Source organism: Cervus elaphus, chromosome 9, assembly GCF_910594005.1.
Source record: "Cervus elaphus chromosome 9, mCerEla1.1, whole genome shotgun sequence".
Classification (NCBI taxonomy): domain Eukaryota; kingdom Metazoa; phylum Chordata; class Mammalia; order Artiodactyla; family Cervidae; genus Cervus; species Cervus elaphus.
Window position 1 is genome coordinate 20,824,185 of NC_057823.1, and position 24,745 is coordinate 20,848,929.

At 44.7% G+C, this 24,745-nt stretch overlaps 1 protein-coding gene across 1 annotated transcript in view; it reads right to left on the bottom strand.

Annotated features, from left to right (window-relative positions):
• Positions 1-24,265, bottom strand: part of ACSBG2 (acyl-CoA synthetase bubblegum family member 2) — a 47,507-nt gene extending 23,242 nt beyond the window's left edge. The window contains exons 1-7 of the mRNA XM_043911807.1: positions 24,237-24,265; positions 19,943-20,172; positions 18,940-19,028; positions 18,135-18,255; positions 13,844-13,930; positions 9,366-9,515; positions 783-959 (exon numbers count right to left, since the gene is read on the bottom strand). Coding sequence (XP_043767742.1) covers positions 783-959; positions 9,366-9,515; positions 13,844-13,930; positions 18,135-18,255; positions 18,940-19,028; positions 19,943-20,172; positions 24,237-24,252 — 870 coding nt within the window. The 5' untranslated portion in view covers positions 24,253-24,265. The remainder of the gene's footprint in view (positions 1-782; positions 960-9,365; positions 9,516-13,843; positions 13,931-18,134; positions 18,256-18,939; positions 19,029-19,942; positions 20,173-24,236) is intronic.
• Between the last annotated feature and the right edge of the window lie 480 nt (positions 24,266-24,745).

Genomic DNA, 24,745 nt, shown 5'->3' on the forward strand with positions numbered 1-24,745 from the left:
AGAGGGCACGAGTTTGATCCTTGGTCAGGGAACTAAGATCCTGTGTGCTGAAGCCAAAAACAAGTTAAAACGGCTTTGTTCCTAGTGCTAAGTTGCTTCAGTCATGTCTGACTCTTTGCAACCAAATGGACCATGGCCCACGAGGCTCCTCTGTTCATGGGATTCTTCAGGCAAGAATGCTGGAGCGGGTTACCATTTCCTTCTCCAGGGGATCTTCCTGAGCCAGGGATCAAAGCCCCGTCTACTGGGCCTCCTGCACGGCAGGCAGACTGTTTACCGCTGAGCCACTGGAGAAGCCCATTGATACTTCTGAAGATACGCACGTTCCCAGTAAGTGGGGTAAACATGAAGACGCAAATAGCTTCACATCAGTTCAGGTCAGATTCTACTGCCAAAAATGTTTGGTTTGTGGAGGGTTTTGGAGCTGGGAATACTGAATTAAAAAAAAAAAAAAAACAACGCTACACACACACACACACACACAAATTCTGCCTTTAGTACCATTCACATTTTAGTCTTAGGTAGTTCAGTATACAGTCTGCAAATCTGTGGACACCATGACTTGGATAAAGATAAAAACAAAAAGAAGGTGGTTAACTGATTCACATGCTGCTAAAGGGGAGCATTAGCTGAGGACAGAGAAGGAACCCCCCACCCTACCAGATCTGGGCCTTGATGGAGCCATCCACCCTTCCAAGCTGCCCTTAACCTTGACCCCACACCCCCAGATCTGGGCCCTGATGGAGCCGTCCACCCATCTGGGCTGCCCTCAACCTTGATACCTTGAGAGCGTCTGGTTCAGCAAAGTAGATGAAAGCCCCGACCTTTATGGGCACCCAGACGTCCATCATCTGAGCTGCGATGTGGCTGAGAGGAAGGTAGCTGACCACCACCTCCTGCTTTTCGGAGGCATAAGCCAGGTTGTAGACCCTCGCCACTGACCCCGCTGTCCACGTGATCTAGAACACAAGCTGAACTTAGGATCCAGTGAGATCCGACATACTTCCTCCTCCTCCTCCTCACCTGAGAGCTGTTTAAATACAGTTCTTTAACAAACGCAAGGCACCGCCTAAACGCTAGGCACTGCTCCTGTTCTTTACAAACATTGAGTCATTTAGTCATCTTAACACTGGAGTTGATAACTGTGATTCTCCCCCATCGTCAAGATGAGAAACCAGAGGCACAGAGAAGTTCACTAACTTGCCTGAGGCTGGGATGAACTGTAAACTACAGTGGGCAGCTTTGGGGGATTACCAGACACCCCAGGATCCAAAAGGAGACCCTAGAGTCAGGATGTCAGAAAATCTGAAGAACTCAGTAAGTGTCTCAGAAGCAATCTTGACTCTTGGGGCTTCCGTGGTGGTCCAGTGGTTAAGAATCCACTTTATAATGTGGAAGATCAGGTTCAATCCCTGGTCAGGGAACTAGGAGCCCACATGTCGCAGGACAGCTAAGCCCGTGCACCACAACTGCTGAGCCTGCTTGCCACAGTGAAAGATCCCACATGCCATGACTAAGACCCAACACAGCCACACACACAAAAGAAATCCTGACTCCACATTTACTAGCTGAGTGACCCTGGGCTATTTGCTTAAAATCCCTTGGAACCTCTATTTGCTCATCTGTAAAATGGGCACAGAATTTCCTTGTGCCAACATAAAATTAAGAAACCAACACTGTCCAAAAAACAAAAAGACCACCCTTAATCCCATGGAATAAACACCCCAACAATTAGTGTATTAATGTTTTTCTTTAAAAATTAAAAAAAATTTTTTTTCTATTTATTTTTATTAGTTGGAGGCTAATTACTTTACAATATTGTAGTGGTTTTTGTCATACATTGACATGAATCAGCCATGGATTTACATGTATTCCCCATCCCGATCCCCCCTCCCACCTCCCTCTCCACCCGATTCCTCTGGGTCTTCCCAGTGCACCAGGCCCGAGCACTTGTCTCATGCATCTAGCCTGGGCTGGTGATCTGTTTCACCCTAGATAATATACATGTTTTGATGCTGTTCTCTTGAAACATCCCACCCTCACCTTCTCCCACAGAGTCCAAAAGTCTGTTCTGTACATCTGTGTCTCTTTTTCTGTTTTGCATATAGGGTTATCGTTACCATCTTTCTAAATTCCATATATATGCATTAGTATACTGTATTGGTCTTTATCTTTCTGGCTTACTTCACTCTGTATAATGGGCTCCAGTTTCATCCATCTCATTAGAACTGGTTCAAGTGAATTCTTTATAATGGCTGAGTAATATTCCATGGTGTATATGTACCACAGCTTCCTTATCCATTCGTCTGCTGATGGGCATCTAGGTTGCTTCCATGTCCTGGCAATTATAAACAGTGCTGCGATGAACATTGGGGTGCATGTGTCTCTTTCAGATCTGGTTTCCTTGGTGTGTATGCCCAGAAGTGGGATTGCTGGGTCATATGGCAGTTCTATTTCCAGTTTTTTAAGAAATCTCCACACTGTTCTGCATAGCAGCTGTACTAGTTTGCATTCCCACCAACAGTGTAAGAGGGTTCCCTTTTCTCCACACCCTCTCCAGCATTTATTGCTTGTAGACTTTTGGATAGCAGCCATCCTGACTGGCATGTAATGGTACCTCATTGTGGTTTTGATTTGCATTTCTCTGATAATGAGTGATGTTGAGCATCTTTTCATGTGTTTGCTAGCCATCTGTATGTCTTCTTTGGAGAAATGTCTGTTTAGTTCTTTGGCCCATTTTTTGATTGGGTCATTTATTTTTCTGGAATTGAGCTGCAGGAGTTGCTTGTATATTTTTGAGATTAATCCTCTGTCTGTTGCTTCATTTGCTATTATTTTCTCCCAATCTGAGGGCTGTCTTTTCACCTTGCTTATAGTTTCCTTTGTTGTGCAAAAGCCTTTAAGTTTAATTAGGTCCCATTTGTTTATTTTTGCTTTTATTTCCAATATTCTGGGAGGTGGGTCATAGAGGATCCTGCTGTGATTTATGTCAGAGAGTGTTTTGCCTATGTTCTCCTCTAGGAGTTTTATAGTTTCTGGTCTTACATTTAGATCTTTAATCCATTTTGAGTTTATTTTTGTGTATGGTGTTAGAAAGTGTTCTTAGTTTCATTCTTTTACAAGTGGTTGACCAGTTTTCCCAGCACCACTTGTTAAAGAGGTTGTCTTTTTCCCGTTGTATATTCTTGCCTCCTTTGTTCAAGATAAGGTGTCCATAGGTTCGTGGATTTATCTCTGGGCTTTCTATTCTGTTCCATTGATCTATATTTCTGTCTTTCTGCCAGTACCATACTGTCTTGATGACTGTGGCTTTGTAGTATAGTCTGAAGTCAGGTAGGTGATTCCTCCAGTTCCGTTCTTCTTTCTCAAGATTGCTTTGGCTATTTGAGGTTTTTTGTATTTCCATACAAATTGTGAAATTATTTGTTTTAGTTCTGTGAAAAATACTGTTGGTAGCTTGATAGGGATTGCATTGAATCTATAGATTGCTTTGGGTAGGATAGCCATTTTGACAATATTGATTCTTCCAATCCATGAACACAGTATATTTCTCCATTGTTTGTGTCCTCTTTGATTTTTCATCAATGTTTTATAGTTTTCTATATATAGGTCTTTTGTTTCTTTAGGTAGATATACTCCTAAGTATCTTATTCTTTTTGTTGCAATGGTGAATGGTATTGTTTCCTTAATTTCTCTTTCTGTTTTCTCATTGTTAGTGTATAGGAATGCAAGGGATTTCTGTGTGTTAATTTTATATCCTGCAACTTTACTATATTCGTTGATTAGCTCTAGTAATTTTCTGGTAGAGTCTTTAGGGTTTTCTATGTAAAGGATCATGTCATCTGCAAACAGTGAGAGTTTCACTTCTTCTTTTCATATCTGGATTCCTTTTACTTCTTTTTCTGCTCTGATTGCTGTGGCCAAAACTTCCAAAACTATGTTGAATAGTAGTGGTGAGTGTGGGCACCCTTGTCTTGTTCCTGATTTTAGGGGAAATGCTTTCAATTTTTCACCATATAGGGTAATGCTTGCTGTGGGTTTGTCATATATAGCTTTTATTATGCTGAGGTGTGTTCCTTCTATTCCTGCTTTCTGGAGAGTTTTAATCATAAATTGATGTTGAATTTTGTCAAAGGCTTTTTCTGCATCTATTGAGATAATCATATGGTTTTTATCTTCCAATTTGTTAATCTGTTTTTATCTTTCAATTTGCTAATGTGTTCAATTTGTTAAAAAACAAAAAGACCACCCTTAATCCCGTGGAATCAACACCCCAACAATTAGTATATTAATGTTTTTCTTTAAAAATTTTAAAATTTTTATTGGAGTCTAGTTGCTTTATAACTCTATGAATGTTTTTCTTTCTCCAGTGCATACTTTGATGCAAAGTTTTAGCATATCTATAATTTAGCAATCTATCCTTCTTACTGGTATCGTAAACTGGTCATTAATCCAGCCACGTGGGCCTCGGCACTGTTATTCCAACAGGCCAGGCAAGGTCCTGCCTCAGGGCCTTTGCACTGGCCATTCCCACTGCCTGCGATCTGCTTCCTACAACTGTCTCCACAACTATTAATAACTCCTTGGGTGCTGAATTGCTAGTTAAATTTCACCTCTTAGAGAAGCTGTCTCACCCCCAAACCGAAGCTTCCAGCATCTGTCTAATCCTCTAAGTACTACTTGCCACAATCTCAGTGGTTTTATTTATTCGTTCCCTGTCTGTCTTCCTGGGGGCCGCGATTGGGTCTGTTCTGTCCAAAGCCATTTACCAAGCACATAGTAGATGCCCAGTGAATTTTTGTTGAGAAGGGACATTTTTTTTTTTTTTAATTTTTTTATTAGTTGGAGGCTAATTGCTTCACAACATTTCAGTGGGTTTTGTCATACATTGATATGAATCAGCCATAGATTTACACTTATTCCCGAGAAGGGACATTTAAGAGCAAGGAAACATGTAAAACCCTTGGCCTGTAGTGAGCCCTCAAGATTCATCCCTTGTCTTTCTCTGGGTCTCAGGATGGAGGGATTTTCCTTCTGCCACCATAAGCACTGTCTCTTCCAGAGGCCCAAGGAATCCAGCACCTATTTGTTGAGGTGCATGCAGACTGTGATTAAAGTCGTTCAAACATCCGTGGGTTCAGAACCTAGCTCAAGCTCATTCTTTGCTCTCTGACCTTGCTCAAGTCATGTCCCCTCTCTGAGCCTGTTTCCCCATCTGTGAAAGGGGTTAATGACACATCTTACCTCATGGGGTTTCTGTGAGGGGTTATATCTTTTTCTCAGCATGGCCTAGTATTCTACAAAATGGGAGAAACTTTGAATTGTGGACATATGTTGAGAACCTGGGACTAGCTTTGACTTCTTGCTATAAAAATGATGACGACTATGATGATTTTAACTCATTATTGACTGGGGGATTCTTGCAGAAACGAATGCCTGCAGCTAGAGTTTTCATTTTGGCTGGCCAAAAATCAATTCTGTGATTTCACTAACACTGTTTTGCAGGTCATTACATTCAGCAGTTTACACTTGACACACTTATAAAGTCTTCTCTAGCATCATGAGTTTCACTTTCCATATCGGAATCAATCACTAAGGTTTTTTGTCTTCTTGTGGGTCTACATTCGTATTGTCTGAATCAGAACTATGTTATGAAGAACTGTCATATTCTGAGACACTTGTATGTACATTGCTCAGACAATCAGAGAAAGTATTCCCATAAAATTCACTGAAAAATTCATCTTTGCATAAAATTTCACCATGTGTCATCTTTGAAGATTTTACGGTAATAAATTAGCACTTATCACATACACAAAGTTGGAACAAAAACCTAACAGAGAAAAACGTGAATGATAATGACAGTTGTAAGTTGTCTAATGAAACTTTGATCAACTTTAAACTCTAACAACTCCACACTTGATGTTAATTGTATCAGTGTCTAAAAATGTACTGATACGTCTCCCGTCAATAATGGACAACAAAAGATGTATTAAAATGTCTCCAGTCAATAATGCATTAAAAGTCATGATAAAGGACACTGATGAGGCTGTGTGCCAGGTATCACTCTGAGCATTTATATCTGTGTGTAGGTTAAGTGAACTGTTAGCCGCTCAGTCATGTCTGACTCTTTGCGACCCCATGGGCTGTAGCCCTCCAGGCTTCTCTGCCTATGGAATTCTCCAGGCAAGAATACTGGAGAGGGTAGCTAGTCCCTTCTCCAAGGGATTCTCCCAACCCAGGGATTGAACCTGGGTCTCCTGTATTTCAGGCAGATTCTTACTGTCTGAGCCACCCGGGGAAGCCCATGTGTAGGTTAAAGATAGCAGCAAATTCTCTGCCACCCCCTCCATTCAGAGCTAGAGTCTGTTTCCCTTTCCCCTCACAGGGCTGGTCCAGTGGCTGGTTTTGACCTGCAGAGTGGGGCACCATGTGGACTTTTGGCCCTGAGCCCTAATAGACGTCAGCCTGTGCCTTTACATAGTGTGTGCTTGCCCCAGCACCACATTGAGAAATTCAACCACCTCACTACCTCCATGCCACAGAGAAACCCAAGCCCCAGGAGACATGTGAGTGAAGCCCCTTTTGGAGGTCCAAACCCAGCCTGGGCACCAGCTGAGTTACCCCAGCTGACACTCTGTGGGGCAGAAAAGACACTGCTGAGCCCTGGTCCAAATCTGAGACCCAGAAATAACACACTGTTGGTGTTTCAAGTCACTCAGTTCTAGAGTGGTTTGTTACACAGCAGTAGCTAACTGACACAGTATGGGACATAATTTAACCTTCACAGCAACTCTAAGAGGCATCAGCTGTTCTTGTCTCCATTTCACAGGTGGGCAAACTGAAGCCCAGAGAAGTTAAGGGAGTTTTCTCAGGTCACACAGCTAGCAAATGGGGGAGCCAGGATGAAGATCTGGGCATACTTGCTCCAAGAGCTCGGCGTTCATCAACTGTCTTCAAGGAGATGATCTCAGCAGACATGAAGCCACTAGGAGTATGAATGCTGGCCAGGGTGGGGTGGGGGCTTCCTCAGACCCTCTCCATTCATTCAGTCCACAAAATGGATTGAATCTTCCTGTATGCCAAGCACTGGAGACACAGCAGTGAACCCAACAGAATGCCGCTGCTCTCAAGGAGCTGATGTTCACGATAAACACGTGACTGTATATAATATGTCAGTGCACGGAAAACAGTAGCCAGAGGGGATCAGGGACTGATGGAGTGGTTTATTTTTATTTGCTGTTTTGAACATGAAAATCAGGGAGGACTTCACGGAGGTGGAATTTGAGCAGGGACCCCGAGGAGGTGAAAGAGGAAGTCAAATTGGTCTCTAGGAAAAAGAATTCCATGCAGAGGGAACAGCCAGAGCAAAGGCCAGTGTGTACTGCCAACTCTGAAGCTGGGTTGGTGCAAAAAGCTATTATAAAGTAGAAACGCTGGGACTTCCCTGCTAGTCCAGGGGCTAAGACTCTGTGCTCACAGTGTAGGGGGCCCAGGTTCAGTCCCTGGTTGGGGAACTAGATCTGACATGCTGCAGCCAAGACCTGGTGTAGCCAAATAAAGAAATATATATATATATATATATATATATATATATATTTTAAAGTAAGAAATGCTTCATTGTAAAACTATCAGTCTTTCTGACTCACAAAGGGGAGTGTACGTGTTGGGTGTACGTCCTACCAGACACTTTTCTGCTTTTAAAGCTTACAGGTGTGTACATTGGTCACTACCTTTTTCAATTTTTAACAAAAACTGCCTTGCTCTGCATACTGTACTTCAGCTGGCTTCAACATATTTATAGTGATCGCATCTTATCTTTACACCTTAGCCACATAGATCAACAGCGTAGTTGAAAATGTGGACCGTGACACCAGCCTGCCCAAGTTCAGATCCTGGCTCTGCCATGCTGCTTGCTGTGTGACCTGGACCCAGCATTTTAACCTCTCTGGGCTTCAGTTTTCTCATCTGTAGAAACAGCGGCCACCTGATAGAACAGATAGAATCATAGAATCACCGAGAGGATTTACAAAGTGTAAAACTCTCGGGATGGACCCTGGCATATCACGGGCATGTAACAGAAATAAACCATCACTGTCTTTCTTGTTCTTTAGAAAAAAACAAACAACAGCTTTATCAAGGTGTAATTGACATACAGGGAACCACCTGCATTTGAGGTGTACAAGTTGGTGCATAGTGACTTATATATGCAGCCATGCAGCCACCCCCACCATTGAAATGGTAATGTTCCCTGTTCCCATCGCCCTTTGTCATGCCTCCTTTTTGCCATCCCAAGCAGCCAACATCTGCTTTTGGTTCCTGTAGACAAGTTTGCATTTTCTAGGGTTTGCACCACACAGGCTTATTTTCCCAACCAGAGTTTGAACTTGGGCTCTTGGCAGTGGCACACGGATCCCAACCACTGGCCCTCCTAGGAATTCCGTTTCTAGGCTTTTATAGAAATAGGATCTTTTATTTAGCTACAGTTTTAAATTACAGTTAGGTCATTATATTCACTTTCTAATTAATTTTTTAATTAATTTATGGGTGCACTGGGTCTTTGTTGCTACACATGGGCTTTCTCTAATTGCAGCAAGCAGGGACTACTCTTCGTTGTGGTGCATGGAATTCTCATTGCGGTGGCTTCTCTTGTGAAACATGGGCTCGACAGCATGCCGGCTCGGTAGTTGCTCCACTCAGGCTTAGCTGCCCTTCTGCGTGTGGAATCTTCCCAGACCAGGGACTGAATCTGTGTCCCCTGCATTGGCAGGTGGACTCTTAACCACTGGACCGCCAGGAAAGTCCCTTTCTAGGGTTTTATATAAATAGTATCTTTTAGCATGGATTCCCCTATTCTTTCCTACCAGTGACCTAAATTACCATCAGCTTTGGACTCCACTCAGACACGCATGCATTTCCCCCAAGCACAGAGCCTTCCTCAAGTAACTGAAACATCAGCTCCCGCTTTACCCCCTGAAACCCAGTGTTTACACTGCCCTTTCACATACTTATTTTATCAAGCGTGGTTCTGAGCTCAGACAACCCAGGAGGCAGGGACTTTTACATCACACCCATTTTACAGATGAGGAAACCAAGGCTTAGAGATCTTGGACATGTTGCCCAAGATCATAGAGCCAGGTCTCCTGCAGAGTCCCTGATCTCAACCCCTGCACTATGCTGCCCCGACCTTGGAAGTGTTGGCTTAAGTCTCTCTGCCCCACAGATCAAGGTCTCCCATGCCACTGTGCTCCTAAACACCACTGTGCTCCTGTGGGTCAAGAATAAAAACAGTCTGAAGGCCTCTGCCCCAGGGCAACGAGACCCTGGAGGCTGCGGAGCCCAACCCCGTCAGCAGAGACAGCACTTACATTGTCATGACTGAGCATCACCCCCTTGGGTTGGCCTGTGGTCCCGGAAGTGTAGATGATCACGGCACACTGATTGGCCTTCTGGCTTTTTATGATCTGGTCCAGCTGGGCATCAGGAATGCTACTGCCAAGTTCTAGGAAGTCATCCCACTACGGAAAGAAAAGACCAGCAGAGGGTGGCGGCTCAAGGGTGTGAGGGGTCAGGTCTTGCCCCACCAGCTGCCCTGGAAGGATGATTCCCAGCAGGTGGAAAGGCACTTTATACAGAGGCCCTGAGACACCTGCTTCTCCTCCACTTCCTGGGCAGGCTACTCAAGCACCTCGGCCTCAGTTTCCTCGTAGGTAAAATGGGGATGATGTCAAGGCCCAACTCTTTGGGTTGTTCTAAGCAGTAAGTGGGTCACTATGTGTAAAATGGTTAGAACAGCAGAGTTCAGGATCATTTGTTCTCTGCCTTTCCAGATTCCACTCGGCACCTCAAACTTAGTGACCAGATTGATGGAACTGAAGGCCATCCTGATTGGCTTAAGCTAGAAGGTCCCATCTGCCTGGGCCACAGTGATTGGACTGGTTCTGGACATGTGACCTCAGATGGCCCAATCACAGTGAAGGTCAGAGCTTTGGCTGTAAGTGCTGGGACATGAATGAGTCATCTGAACATGAGGTAACCTGAGGAGCTGCTGGACTGTCTCAGGACTAGAGGGAAGCAAGGTTAGTGGAGAGCAAAATGGAGCCTACTAAGTCATTTCAGTTGTGTCTGACTCTTTGCAACCAATGGACTATAGCCCATCAGTCTTCTCTGTCCATGGGGATTCTCCAGGCATGAATACTGAAGTGGGTTGCCATTTCCTTCTCCAGGGGATCTTCCTGACCCAGGGATTGGACCCACGTCTCTTATGTTTCCTGCACTGGCAGGCAAGTTCTTTACCACTTCACCACCAAATGGAGCCTTGGGCATGTTATTTGAGCTCCTGGTTCCAGCTGTGCATGGGTTGTAGTTACATGAGCCAACAAATGGTCTTTGACGTTTAAGCCATTTGGAGTTAGGCTATTATCCCTTGCAGCCAAAGATATCCTTAGTAATAAGACATACATCACCTCCCTCTGGCAGATGAAGAAGTGGAGGCTCAGAGGCGGTAAGCTACCTGCCCAGGGTCACACACTAGGTAAACAGAGGAGTTAGCATTTTAACCCAAGAGTCCAGAGCCTGTGCTCTTAATTACCTTAGAATTTGATGCTTCACAAGGAACTGTTGGGCTGTATGAACCGAATTTCACATGAGAGCTGCAAAAATGCTGTCTGTGATCCTCCAGTGAGGCTCTGGAGGAGGACAGTATCCTGTCTGCAAAATAGAGGGCTCTCCATGTCCTCCAGAAATGGCCAGCATTGCCTGCAACCTGACAGGGCAGTGCTGGCCCCATCCAAAAGGAAAGGACCTTTCACCAGAGCATCCCTAACAGGGTAGTGTGATGATGAGAGGAGCAGTGCACACAGGCCTTTGGAGGGACCCTGTCCTTTTCTGAGAAATGCCCCAACCCCCCCCCAAAAGGATGCTCCCCTAATGGCAGGTGCAGGACCTCATCCTCCCATGGCCATGGGAGGCCACAAATGATGGGATCACATAGACACTTGACCCAACCTAGTCCAATGCAGTGCTCTGTTGGAAATCTGGAGTTGGTTCCGAGTCCAACTCCAGGCATCGCCCAGTTAATGGTCTTCTTCTGTCATCCCTCTGCCCTTAAATTTCACCTTTTAATTTCCCAGGCATTTCCTTTTTCTCTCAGTTCTAATGAATGTATTCCTAAACTGAATCTAAAAATGGGAGGTTCTACTCACCCTGGCAGAGAAGTAGATTCTTAACCTGTCACAAAACTGTTGCCTGTAAATCACTGTCCTCAACTAGAGGCAATGTTGCCCATACCCCCCTCCCCCCGGCCAGAGGACCTAGGCAGAGTCTGAGGATATTTGTGATTGTTTCAACTAGGATGTAGTAGGTGGAGGGAAGCCAGGGTTGCTGCTTAACACCTTAAAATGCACAGGACAGCCCGCACGATGAAAAATTATCCACCCTGAACTCTGCTCAGTGTTATGTGACAGCTGGATGGGAGGGGAGTTCGGGGGAGAATGGATACATGTTTATGTATGGCTGAGTCCCTTCACTGTCCACCTGAAACTATCATGATATTATTAATTGGCTATATCCTAATACAAAATTAAAAGTTCAAAAGAAAAAAATCATCCACCTTGAATATCCAATGAGGCTGAGAAACCCTGCCGTAAATAGTGTTTCTAACAAAAGGGTTTAACTTATTCAGACTTAAGATCTTGTTGCCGTGATGGTCACTTTTAACCTCTGAAATGTCTGTGATTCTGATCAGTTGTCTTACTTACTTGGTTATCATCCTGGTCTTAATATTCTAAGGTTTTCTGAAAGGTGCACAAGCTGGCGAGTGTTTCAGCCAGAAAGGATCACTGTCATCTTTCCTCCCACTTGAGTGGAGGGAAAACCAAATAAATTCCGTGACATGTTAGGACTTCTGATTTGGATCATGGGTTTAATGGCCTGATCTCAGGAACATTAACAACAGGAGCGTGGGCTGGTCCCTCACAGACCTCCTGCCCTGACGTCTATGAGTTAACTTGTTGTATCCTTAGAAACAAGACCCAAACCCTCTCCTTTGGCTTAAGTGGGTCTCTGTTGCTTGCACTCAAGCATTTTCTGACTCTAGAAGGCCCTGAGGCAGAGTGAATTTGCAAAAAAAAAAAAAAAGGCTGTGACATGTATGATGTCACACAGTTTTCAGGGGCCCTGTCCCTCGCTTAGTAAGAGGTGGAGTCTGGTCTGCAGCTTGGCCTCAATGTGCTCCTTCCAAGAATAGGGTCATTCAAGGCAGGACAGCTTCTGCCTGAATATTTCTCTCCTCAAAACATTCTCTCTGGAAACTTTCCCAGTGGTCCAGTGGTTAAAGACTCTGAGCTTCCTTCTACTGCAGGGGGCGCAGTTTCCATCCCTGGTCAGGGAATGAAGATCCCCACATGCTGCCCAGCATGGCAAAAACAACAACAAAACAAACAAAAAACCATTCTCTGTGGAGATCTGAGCTACCAAACAAGCCCACAGGTCCAGAAGACATCGCAGAAGCAGAAAAAGAAAAAAAGGTCCTGGAGGAGCCCCAGACGCAGAGTCAGGACCAGGCTGCGGACCAGGGGCTTCTCTTTGAGTGCAAATTTTTTTAGGGAATCCCCCCCCAAAAAGGCTTGTAATCAAGATAAATAATATTTCAATGCAATATTTTAAAAGTCAATATCAAAACAAAGCAAATCTGTGATGGATGAAACATCAAAATTTAAAAAACAAAGGCAGGCTCCAACAGGGCTGTTGGTCCAAGCCATAGCAGAAATGGGCGCCCCTTGTATGTGTATTTTTGTACATTAAAAATAGCTAACAGTTTTAATAAAGATACTGATGACTTTGCATCTGTGAGAGCCAGGAAAGTAAATTTATAATAAATTCTGACTTGAACATAAATTAAATACTTAAACTTAATGTTGTGAGTTCCAACACATCTTATTTTCAGTGCTGCAGTATTTTTTCAGTTACGCTGTGTGCGCTGCATGCGCTCAGTCTGTCCCACTCTGCGACCCAATGGACATTAGCTCACCAGTATCCTCTGTCCATGGGATTTTTCCAGGCAAGAACGCTGCAGTGGGTTGCCGTTTCCTACACTAGGGGATCTTCCCCGCCCAGGGATCAAACCCACATTTCCTGCATTAGCAGGCAGATTCTTTACCACTGTGCCACCAAGGAAATCCTCAGTTACGCTAATGCTCTGAAAAAAAAAAACAAACACCTAATAATAAAATGATTGGTACTGTCTTATGCCACCAATTCTGGGGGTGATTTGTTACACAGAAATAAATTACCAGAACAGGCACCTTCCGGGAAATCAGACCCTTCATGGCACAAAAAAATTCTCTCAAAAGCCTCACCCCCTTCCCTTGTGAGGTCTCGCATCTCCCTTGCCCACCACCCAGTGGGTGGGTGAGTCCCCACCCACTTCTGTGGGCTTCCCTCCTAACTCGGTTGGTAAAGAATCTGCCTGCAATGCAGGAGACACAGGTTCGATTCCTGGGTTGGGAAGATTCCCTGGAGAAGGAAATGGCAACCCCTTCCAGTATTCTTGCCTGGAAAATCCCATGGACAGAGGAGCCTGGCAGGCTACAGTCCATGGGGTGTAAAGAGTCGGACACGACTTAGCGACTAAACTACCACTACTACTACCCACTTCTGTTGCTCACGACCCAGTTCCCTTGAGTCCTCGCTCATTTCCTTTGTATGGCTCCGCCCTCCCTCTCTGGAACCACACAGTTCCATTGCAAGTCCCCGCCCACTTCCCTGTATGGTCCCCCCTCCCCCCGTCCTTTGCCAGTGCCCTCCTTCGCTTTAAGGCCCTGTCCTCTCCTTTGTTGACACTTACAGAATACAGGTTTTTACATTTGCTGTCGTCCACGGGTGGCTTGTACTGAACAATCGCTTTTAGGGTCTCCATCTTGTTGCTCGGAATCTGAAAGAAAGTTGTTCAGTCGCTCAGTCGTGTCCGACTCTTTGCGACCTCATGGACTGTAGCTTGCCAGGCTTCCCAGTCCTTCACTATCTCCCTAAGTTTGTTCAAACTCATGTCCATTGAGTCGATGATGCCATCCAACTGTCTCATCCTCTGTCGCCCCCTTCTCCTCTTGCCCTCAATCTTTCCCAGCATCAGGGCCTTTCCAGTGAATCTGCTCTTTGCATCAGGTGGCCAAAGGATTGGAGCTTCAGCTTCAGCATCAGTCCTTTCAATGAATATTCAGGGTTGATTTCCTTTAGGATTAACTGGTTTGATCTCCTTGCAGTCCAAGGGACTCCCAAGAGTCTTCTCAGGCACCACAAATTCGAAAGCATCAATTCTTTGGCACTCAGCCTTCTTTATGATCCAACTCCCAACATCCATACATGACTACTGGAAAAATCATATCTTTGACTATACAGACCTTTGCCAGCAGTGATGTCTCTGCTTTTTAAATAAGCTGTCTAGGTTTGTCATAGCTTTTCTTCCAAGGAGCAAGCATCTTTTAATTTCATAGCTGCCATCACCATCCCCAGTGATTTTGGAGGCCAAGAAAATAAAGTCTGTCACTCTTTCCATTCTTTCCACATCTATTTGCCATGAAATGATGGGACCAGATGTCATGATCTTTGTTTTTTGAATGTTGAGTTTTAAGCCAGCTTTTTCACTCTCCTCTTTCACTTTCATTAAGAGGCTTGTTAGTTCATATTCATTTTCTGTCATTAGGGTGGTGTCATTTGCATTATCTGAGGCTATTGATATTTTTCCCCAGCAATCTTGATTCTAGCTTGAGGTTCATCCAGACTGGCATTTCACATGATGTACTTGGCATATAAGTTAAATAAGCAAAGTGATAATATATAGCCTTGATGTACTCCATTCCCAATTTTGAACCAGTCCATTGTTCCATGTCCAGTTCCAACTGTTGCTTCTTGACCTGCGTACAGGTTTCTCAGGAGGCAGGTAAAGTGGTCTGGTATTCCCATCTCTTTAAGAATTTTCCACAGTTTGTTGTGATCCACACAGTCAAATTTATGCATGGACCTCAGGATAACCTGGCCCAGAAGCATGTCCTAAGCTCTCTCCCACAGGGACCCCTACCTCTTTCCCTCCCCTGCCCACACAGTATAATTTGGCTATCAGTAGATTCCAACCATTGAAGAGGGCTGAGGGCAACAGCCTCCTGAGTTCTGCTGTACCGAGTTGTGGCTCTTAGTTGATGAGTCAAAGGACAACCCTCTTGGCTCCTCCTCTCTTGGCACCTTGAGCTACGCAGCCAAGATCCAGCCAAACTTCTAGTTGGCATGAGGCCACAGAAATTCTCCATGAAGGTGGCCAGAACCTGGGCAGGTTCAGAAGGCTCTACCTAAACCTAGAACTGTAAGGTTCAGGGGATTCTTGTCCCCTGCAAGAATCTTGTCATTCACGCAAGGGGAGGACGTTTGGATCTGTGGCACATTCCTAGCCAGTGCAATGAAGATGTCACTTCCAGCATCAAGAATGCTGATTATAGGCAAGTCTCTGCCATGGCCTGGAGAGAGAAGATGACAACAGTGCTTTTAACTTCTGGACAAGAGTTTTCCAGAAAGAGAAGGAACAGACATCCAAAAAACCTGGAGCAGGCAGTGGCTGGCATGTTTGAGGGATGTAAAAAGTCCAGGATGGCTGGAGTGAGGGTGGAAGAGAAGAGTCCAGGGGAGGAGGCAGCAAAGGGTGTGAGGGCCAGGAGGCCTTGCCCTGGGGAAGTGATGGTGAGGAGTCTGCCGTTTATTCTGAAGGAAGAAGGAAGCCCTGGAGGGTTACAGGCTGCGAACATCACCAGGAAAGAAAGATTTCCAAGTGGACCTGAACATGCAGTTTGGGAGGAGCCTGACTCTGAGTCTTTCACTCAGAGCAACCAGAACAACAAATCTTCCGCAAACTGCATCTTTGGTCAGACTAAGTCTCTGTGTGCATGCTCAGTCATATCCGAATCTTCGCCACCCAACGGACTGTAGCCCGCCAGGCTCCTCTGTCCATGGGATTCTCTAGGCAAGAATCCTGGAGTGGGTTGCCATTTCCTTCTCCAGGGGATCTTCCTGACCCGGGGACTGAACTCATGTCTTCTGCATTTGGGACATTGGCAGACAGATTCTTTACCACTGAGCCACCTGGGAAATGAAACTAGGAGATGGAAATAATTCAGATATTGCTTTATGCCTGTGAGGTTGAAGATATCAGACCAAGGACTGGAAGTCATAAGAGCAGGGTGGCTGCAGGGGAAGGATGGAACACAAAGCATTTTCTAACAGTGGGAAAACCCAAATCGGAAGCCTATATTCACAGTAAGGAGGGAAAGGGCCCTACCCTCACTCATCACCAGTCACCTTGCAATGAACAGGATGGACAAGACATGAATTGAGTACCAGGGACCAAAGAAGCGTGGCTTCAGAAAGCAATTTCAGAAAGTAGAAGTCTGGGGAGTTTCCTGGCAATCCAGTAGTTAAGACTCCATGCTTCCACTGCAGGGGCCACAGGTTCAATGCCTGGTCAGGGAACTAAGATCCCACATGCCACGCGGTGCAGCCAAAAAACAAAACAAAACAACAACAACAGAAAGACAACCGGAAAGGAGAAGTCTGTGCTCCCTGAACCAGCTCAGGTTAGGTATTGCGTTGAAGGAGGCCTTGTGGCACAAAGTGTCCACTTTCATTAAGTCAGGCTGGATTTCATTGAGTCTGGTGAATCTACCCTAATTTCAGTGAAGTTAATATGTGGACAAACACCCTTGATGTTCAGAGGATACTGTCTTTGGCACTGATGGCAAGACTTGAATCTCAACTTCAGAAATATGAAATGTATAACACAGGAGAAATGGAATAGGGTATTAAAGAAACAGTCAGAGGACTTCCTTGGTGGTCCAGTTGTTAAGACTCCATACTTCCAATGCATACTAAGATCCCACATGCTGCGTGGTACGGCAAAAAAAAAGTACGGAAGGAAAGGAGGGAAGAAAGAAATAGTCACAGTAGCTCTTGGGCTGAGCAATGACTCTGGCCGTGGAGGTTCACTCTTCCCAAGGACTTCCCTCCTTTCAGAATACTTCTCTGAAAAGCTAGTTCAGACAACTGCAATCATTCAAACACAAATCATGGGAAACATTTCTCCAGCATCCATACAAAGATAATGCAAGGAGAAGCAAGAGGAGTAAGAGAGGAGTCAGATTTCACTGAGTACAAAAAGTCATGGTAGGATTTCCCTGGTCTCCAGTGGATAAGAATCTGCCTGCCACTGCAGGGGACATGGGCTCAATCCCTGATCGAGGACGATTCCACACGCCGCAGAGCAACTAAGCCTTCACAACCACTGAAGCCTGCACGCCCTAAAGCCCGTGCTCCGCAACAGGAGAAGCCACCACAATCAGAAGCCCTCTCACCGCAACAAGGAGTAGCCCTCATTCACCACGACTAGAGAAGGCCCACGAGCAGCAACGAAGACCCAGCACAACCCAAAAGAAAAATTTTTAAAAGTCACAGCAAAGCAGAGGAAGATTGCCCCCCAAACTTCTAATATAAAATGTAAGATGTAACAAGCTCAACACAGCTTGAAAGGAAGGACCCAAAGCAAACATAGACACTCTGGGGGGAGAGCCAGACATCCACCAGAAAGTCATGAAGCAGTGACGCAGCCAGACGTGGGGAGGAGACAGCAGAGAAGCACAAAAGCATTTCAGAAAAGAGGGTGAGTGTAAGAGATGACAATTGAAAGCATGACAAGGCTCAAGATAACGTTTCTAAGAGAAAACTGATAAACAGTGGGCTGTATATGAAATAACACACAAATGCATTTTTAAAAATGGAGGCCCAGGGGACTTCCCTGATGATCCAGGGGTTAAGACTTCACCTTCCAATGCAGGGGGTGCAGGTTTGATCCCTGGTCGGGGAGCTAAGATTCCACATACCTCCCTCAGCCAAAAAGAACGAAAACATAAAACAGAAGCAGTATTGTAACAAATTCAATAAAGACTTTAAAAATGGTCCACATCAAAGAAATGGAGGCCAAGTAGGAAAAGAATATGCTTTGGAAGTTAAACTCCTCCACTTTGCACACATCCATTCTTCCTTGGTGATGGGCGGGCAACAGTGGTGGTGGGCGGGGGATGGGGTGGGGCGGCAGTTGTTACCGAAAGGATTTTCTGCAACTGTGCGCCATTTTCCACCAGCAGGATGTTCACTTTGGCGTGAGTAATGACGTATTCACAGGCATCCGCGGAGTTGGTGGCATAAATACCAACACAGAAGCCCCTGGGAAAAGAAAACACACGCATGTGTGTGCCCACATACCTGAGTCAAGAACTTCCTGGAAGGGGAGGAAAGGGTCTGGGGGTAGGGTCTGCTGGCAGGTTCTGAGTCTGAAGTCCTGCCACCAACTTCCCTCCCTCCACAACTGGACAATGACGAAAAGGACAGGAATGACAGCGATGATGGACTCGAGATGTTGCTATGACATGGAGCCCTCACAGTACCCATTTTACAGATGAGGAAGCTGAGGCTCAAGGGCGGGAAGTCGCTTGTTCAGGGTCTCATAGTAAATAAGAGGTGGGGTTTGGAACCCCCACCCCTCCCCCAGCCACCTGTTCCCTTCACTCACAACCTTTTCTTCTTGCTTTCAACCATTATGTGGTGGGTTTGTATCTCCCTGCTGCCAGATGACCTCAAGGAGCTTTCCAAGCACTTATTGGCTGCTTCCCTTAGTGGTGTTTCCCTTCAAGTTTCCTGCTCCTTTAAAATCTTTCTGTGTTTTTATTTCTGAGCTGTACAAGTCCTTTGGTGTATTTCAGATGACTGGGGAGTGTGTGTCTATCTCACTGGCTTGCCTAGGGCTCTCTGCTCATATCTCAGTGGAAACCTGTGCGGGCACCAGGCCCCCGGAGCAGCAGCCCCCCACCCCACCCCAACATTCACAGTGTCCAGGGCCCAGGATCTTACCCTGCGAAGGTGGCACCAAGAGCTGCAAGAATCCACTCGATGGAGTTAAATCCAAGGATGCCAACTGAGTGGAAAGGCTCCAAACCCAGCTGGGAAGGCAAAAACAGACGAACAAGCAGAAAACAGAGACACAGAGGAGGTTTGCTTCCAGAGGGGACCTGCTCACTGGGAGAAGGTGGACTCCAGAGTCCATGGAAGTCACGTTGGGGAAAAGCCCATGTTGAGATGGAAATCCACAGTGTGATTTTTTTTGTGACCCTTGGGAGGCTGGTTTGCCTTGCTCTACTTAATACCCCCTTTTGTATTCTAATTTTTATGGATTTTAGTTTTTAATCATTCTAACCAACTTTAAGTGCACAGCTCAGTGGTATTAAGCTCCTTTACCCTAACCCCCCCCCCCAAAATCCAGGGGAATTCCCTAGTGGTCCAGTGGTTAGGACTTCATGCTTTCAGTGCTGAGGGCCCAAGTTCATCCCTGCTGTGGGAACTAAGATCTCGCAAGCCTCACAGTGTGACCAAAAAAAGGACATTCACACTGTTAGGCAACTGTCCCCACCATCCATCTCTAGAACTTTCTCATCTTCCCAAACTGAAACTCTATCCCCATGAAACACTGACTCCCCAGCCCCTGGCCCCCCACCATCTATTATCCTTCCTGTCTTTGTGGATCTGACTCCTCCAGGGACCTTCCATAGAGGAAGGAACTGAGGCTTCCTGCCAAGAGCTAGCCATGCTTAGAAGTGGACCCTCCTGCCTCAGTCAAGCCTTCCAATGATGTAGCCCGGGCTGATAGCTTGACTACAATCTCATGCGAGATCTTGAACCAGATACATCCAACTAAATCACTCCGTAGAGAGGGGAAAAAGATATGAAAGAAAATTTTCACCAGTTAACCTTCTTTCTTGGGGTGCCTTGTGCATTTTGTCCCATATGTATTTACACACAGAAGGAATGATTTAATACATGATGAACAAATAAAGGAGTGAGTGAACCACGCATTTACCTTGAGCATGGCTCTCGCAGTCTTCCGACAAGCCTCATAGTACTGGTTGTAGTTCAGAACGTCCCACTTTCCATCCTTCTTTGATGCTAGGGCAGGATAAGTCCCAAATCGGTTGACTGACTCCCGAAAAAACTCAGGGATGGTCATAGGGCTCTCATGGCCTGGCCCATGTCTTGATAGCCTCATAAGGACTTCTCCATCTCGGTGAATGGTCCACAGCCTAGGAGTAACTGCAGATAACCACCAGACTTGGATGGCACACGTTTTATATTCACTTCATACTCAGGAGGCGGGAGGGGGCTCTTTTTTTGATACTGAATGAATCCCCCGCTTCGAGTGAAGTCACATGGTCAGTGGTGGCCTACTCTAGCTTCCCTGTTCCTATTTATTTCTTCCTTACCCTCCCCCAACAGTCTATCATGAAAATTTTCAAGCATACAAAAAGTTGGATTTGTATAGCAAGTGCCCTCTTACTCACCACCAAATCCTACAGCTGTTAGCACATCCAGCCATCCCTCTATTTATCCATCCATCACACCATCTTCCTTTTTGACACGTTTCAAAGAAAGCTGTGTCCATTTCACTCTTCAGCATTTGAATCATTTTTTAAAAATTTTATTGAGACTGACGCACTGCCTACTGCGCTAAGAGGGCAGATAAGGAATCCAGATAGGAAAAGAAGAAGTGAAACGCTCACTGTTTGCCGATGACATGATCCTCTATATAGAAAACCCTAAAGACTCTACCAGAAAATTACTAGAACTAATCAATGAATATAGTAAATTTGCAGGATATAAAATTAACACACAGAAATCCCTTGCATTCCTATATACTAACAATGAAAAAACAGAAAGAGAAATTAAGGAAACAATACCATTCACCATTGCAACAAAAAGAATAAAATACTTAGGAGTATATCTACCTAAAGAAACAAAAGACCTATACATAGAAAACTATAAAACACTGATGAAAGAAATCAAAGAGGACACAAACAGATGGAGAAACATACCGTGTTCATGGATTGGAAGAATCAATATTGTCAAAATGGCTATTCTACCCAAAGCAATCTATAGATTCAATGCAATCCCTATCAAGCTACCAACGGTATTTTTCACAGAACTAGACCAAAGAATTTCACAATTTGTATGGAAATACAAAAAACCTCGAATAGCCAAAGTAATCTTGAAAAAGAAGAATGGAACTGGAGGAATCAACCTGCCTGACTTCAGACTCTACTACAAAGCCACAGTCATCAAGACAGTGTGGTACTGGCACAAAGACAGAAATATAGACCAATGGAACAGAATAGAAAGCCCAGAGATAAATCCACGAACCTATGGACACCTTATCTTTGACAAAGGAGGCAAGGATATACAATGGAAAAAAGACAACCTCTTTAACAAGTGGTGCTGGGAAAACTGGTCAACCACTTGCAAAAGAATGAAACTAGAACACTTTCTAACACCATACACAAAAATAAACTCAAAATGGATTAAAGATCTAAATGTAAGACCAGAAACTATAAAACTCCTAGAGGAGAACATAGGCAAAACACTCTCTGACATAAATCACAGCAAGATCCTCTATGACCCACCTCCCAGAATATTGGAAATAAAAGCAAAACTAAACAAATGGGATCTAATGAAACTTAAAAGCTTTTGCACTACAAAAGAAACTATAAGTAAGGTGAAAAGACAGCCGTCAGATTGGGAGAAAATAATAGCAAATGAAGAAACAGACAAAGGATTAATCTCAAAAATATACAAGCAACTCCTGCAGCTCAATTCCAGAAAAATAAATGACCCAATCAAAAAATGGGCCAAAGAACTAAACAGACATTTCTCCAAAGAAGACATACAGATGGCTAACAAACACATGAAAAGGTGCTCAACATCACTCATTATTAGAGAAATGCAAATCAAAACCACAATGAGGTACCATTACACACCAGTCAGGATGGCTGCTATCCAAAAGTCTACAAGCAATAAATGCTGGAGAGGCTGTGGAGAAAAGGGAACCCTCTTACACTGTTGGTGGGAATGCAAACTAGTACAGCCACTATGGAAAACAGTGTGGAGATTCCTTAAAAAACTGGAAATAGAACTGCCATATGACCCAGCAATACCACTTCTGGGCATACACACTGAGGAAACCAGATCTGAAAGAGACACGTGCACCCCAATGTTCATCGCAGCACTGTTTATAATAGCCAGGACATGGAAGCAACCTAGATGCCCATCAGCAGATGAATGGATAAGGAAGCTGTGGTACATATACACCATGGAATTTTACTCAGCCGTCAAAAAGAATTCATTTGAACCAGTCCTAATGAGATGGATGAAACTGGAGCCCCTTATACAGAGTGAAGTAAGCCAGAAAGATAAAGAACATTACAGCATACTAACACATATATATGGAATTTAGAAAGATGATAACGATAACCCTATATGCAAAACAGAAAAAGAGACACAAAAATACAGAACAGACTTTTGAACTCTGTGGGAGAAGGTGAGGGTGGGATGTTTCAAAAGAACAGCATGTATACTATCTATGGTGAAACGGATCACCAGCCCAGGTGGGATGCATGAGACAAGTGCTCCGGCCTGGTGCACTGGGAAGACCCAGAGGAATCGGGTGGAGAGGGAGATGGGAGGGGGGATCGGGATGGGGAATAAGTGTGGATCTATGGCTGATTCATGTCAATGTATGACAAAACCCACTGAAATGTTGTGAAGCAATTAGCCTCCAACTAATAAAAAAATTAAAAAAAAAATTTTATTGAAGTATAGTTGACTTACAATGTTGTGATAATTTATGCTGTGTGGCAAAAGTGACTCAGTTATGCACACAGATGTTCTTTTCCACTAGGGCTTGTCGAGGAATATTGGATAGAGTTCCCTGTGCTACACAGTAGGACCTTGTTTATCCATCCTCTGTATAATAGTTTGCCTCTGCTAATCCCCAACTCCCAGTTCATCCCTCCCCACCCCCTTGGCAACCACAAGTCTATTCTCTATGTCTGTGAGTCTGTTTGCTTCATAGATAAGTTCATTTGTGTCTTATTTGAGATTCCACATATAAGTGATATCATATGGTATTTGTCATTCTCTTTCTGAGTTAGCATGATAATATCTATGGCCATTCATAGGTGGTAAATGGCATTATTTTATTCCTTTTAGAAACATTTGAATTGTTTGATGTGAATCAGCCTTTAGCATTTGAATCATTAACTAGAAATATATGTATACACACCTATCTGCATTACATATATTATTACATCTGTATCATAAGTGTAATTACATTTATATTATATATACATATATATAACTACGTCTGTACTATATATATAATTATATTCTTATATAGTAAGTATATATATGTACTATATATATATATATATATATATAAAATTATATTCTTATTATATGTATTATTGGACTTCCTGGTGGCTCAGGGGTAAAGAACCTGCCTGCCAATGCAGAAGACTCAGGTTTGAACCATGGGTTACAAGGATCCCCTGGAGAAGGAAATGGCAACCCACTCCAGTATTCTTGCCTGGGAAATCCCATGGGTGGAGGAGCCTTGCAGGGGGGCACAAAAGGTTCAGACACAACTTATTGACAACAATATATATTATTATATATATATTATTACATCTGCCACACACACACACACACACACACACATCTGCACTATATGTAATATGTAATGTATAATGTGTATAATATTAAATATATTATATATGTGTGTATATATGCTTTACCCACACAGGCACACCATCCTAACATGCTTAGTCACTTAGTCATGTCCAGCTCTTTGTGATCCCATGGACCATGGCCCGTCAGGCTCCTCTGTCCGTCGAATTCTCCAGGCATGAATACCAGAGTGGGTTGCCACACCCTCCTCCAGGGGATCCTCCTGACTCAAGGATCGAACCTGAGTCTCTTGCGTCTCCTGCCACCAGAGAAGACATAGGGAGCTTCTATTATTAATGCCCCCCTCTCCCTGGTACAAGGGTTACAACAGAGACTTCAAAAGAGCAGGTGACTCGCTCACAGAGCTCTGCTCCGTCACTCGGCTCACAGAGCTCTGCTCTGAATGACAGGCCCCAGCTGTCACTCCTTTATGTTGGCCCCCTCTGCTACCCATCACATGTAGAGACTTGGCCCCCCAGGTTCAGGCACCTCAGCCAAGGCCAGCAGCTGGGGCACAGAGTTGTGCCCAACTCTCCAGCCCGGCCTCCTTTATAAACAGTGGTGATTCAGCCCACCTTTCTCTCTCTTGCACAACGTACCTTGTTCTTGGCTCATGTCTACTTTGAGGTCCTCAGCCTTCTCTTCTTGACTCATCTGGGTTTCAGGCCTTACAGAGACCATTCTTCACCATGCTGCAAGGCACAGAGCAAGAAACTTAGCACGTGCTACTAAGTTGCTCCTGTCGTGTCCAACTCTGTGGACCATATAGACTGTAGCCTGCCAGGCTGCTCTGTCCATGGGATTCTCCAGGCAAGAATACTGGAGTGGGCTGCCATGCCCTCCTCCAGGGGATCTTCCCTACCTAGCGATCACACCTGTGTCTCTTACATCTGCTGTATTGACAGGAGGGTTCTTTACCACTAGCGCCACCCTGGAAGCCCCGGGAGCTTAGCAGGCCTGGTAAAGGAGCTGCAGGTCTGAAGCCAGCTCCAGTGTTGACTTAGTCATGTCGCCTAGAACCCTGGGATTGATTAGTCATGCCTGTCCTGGGCCTAGGAGGAGAGGAGCCAGGCCTGCATGCCAGATCATCCAGCAATTGTAAATCCAG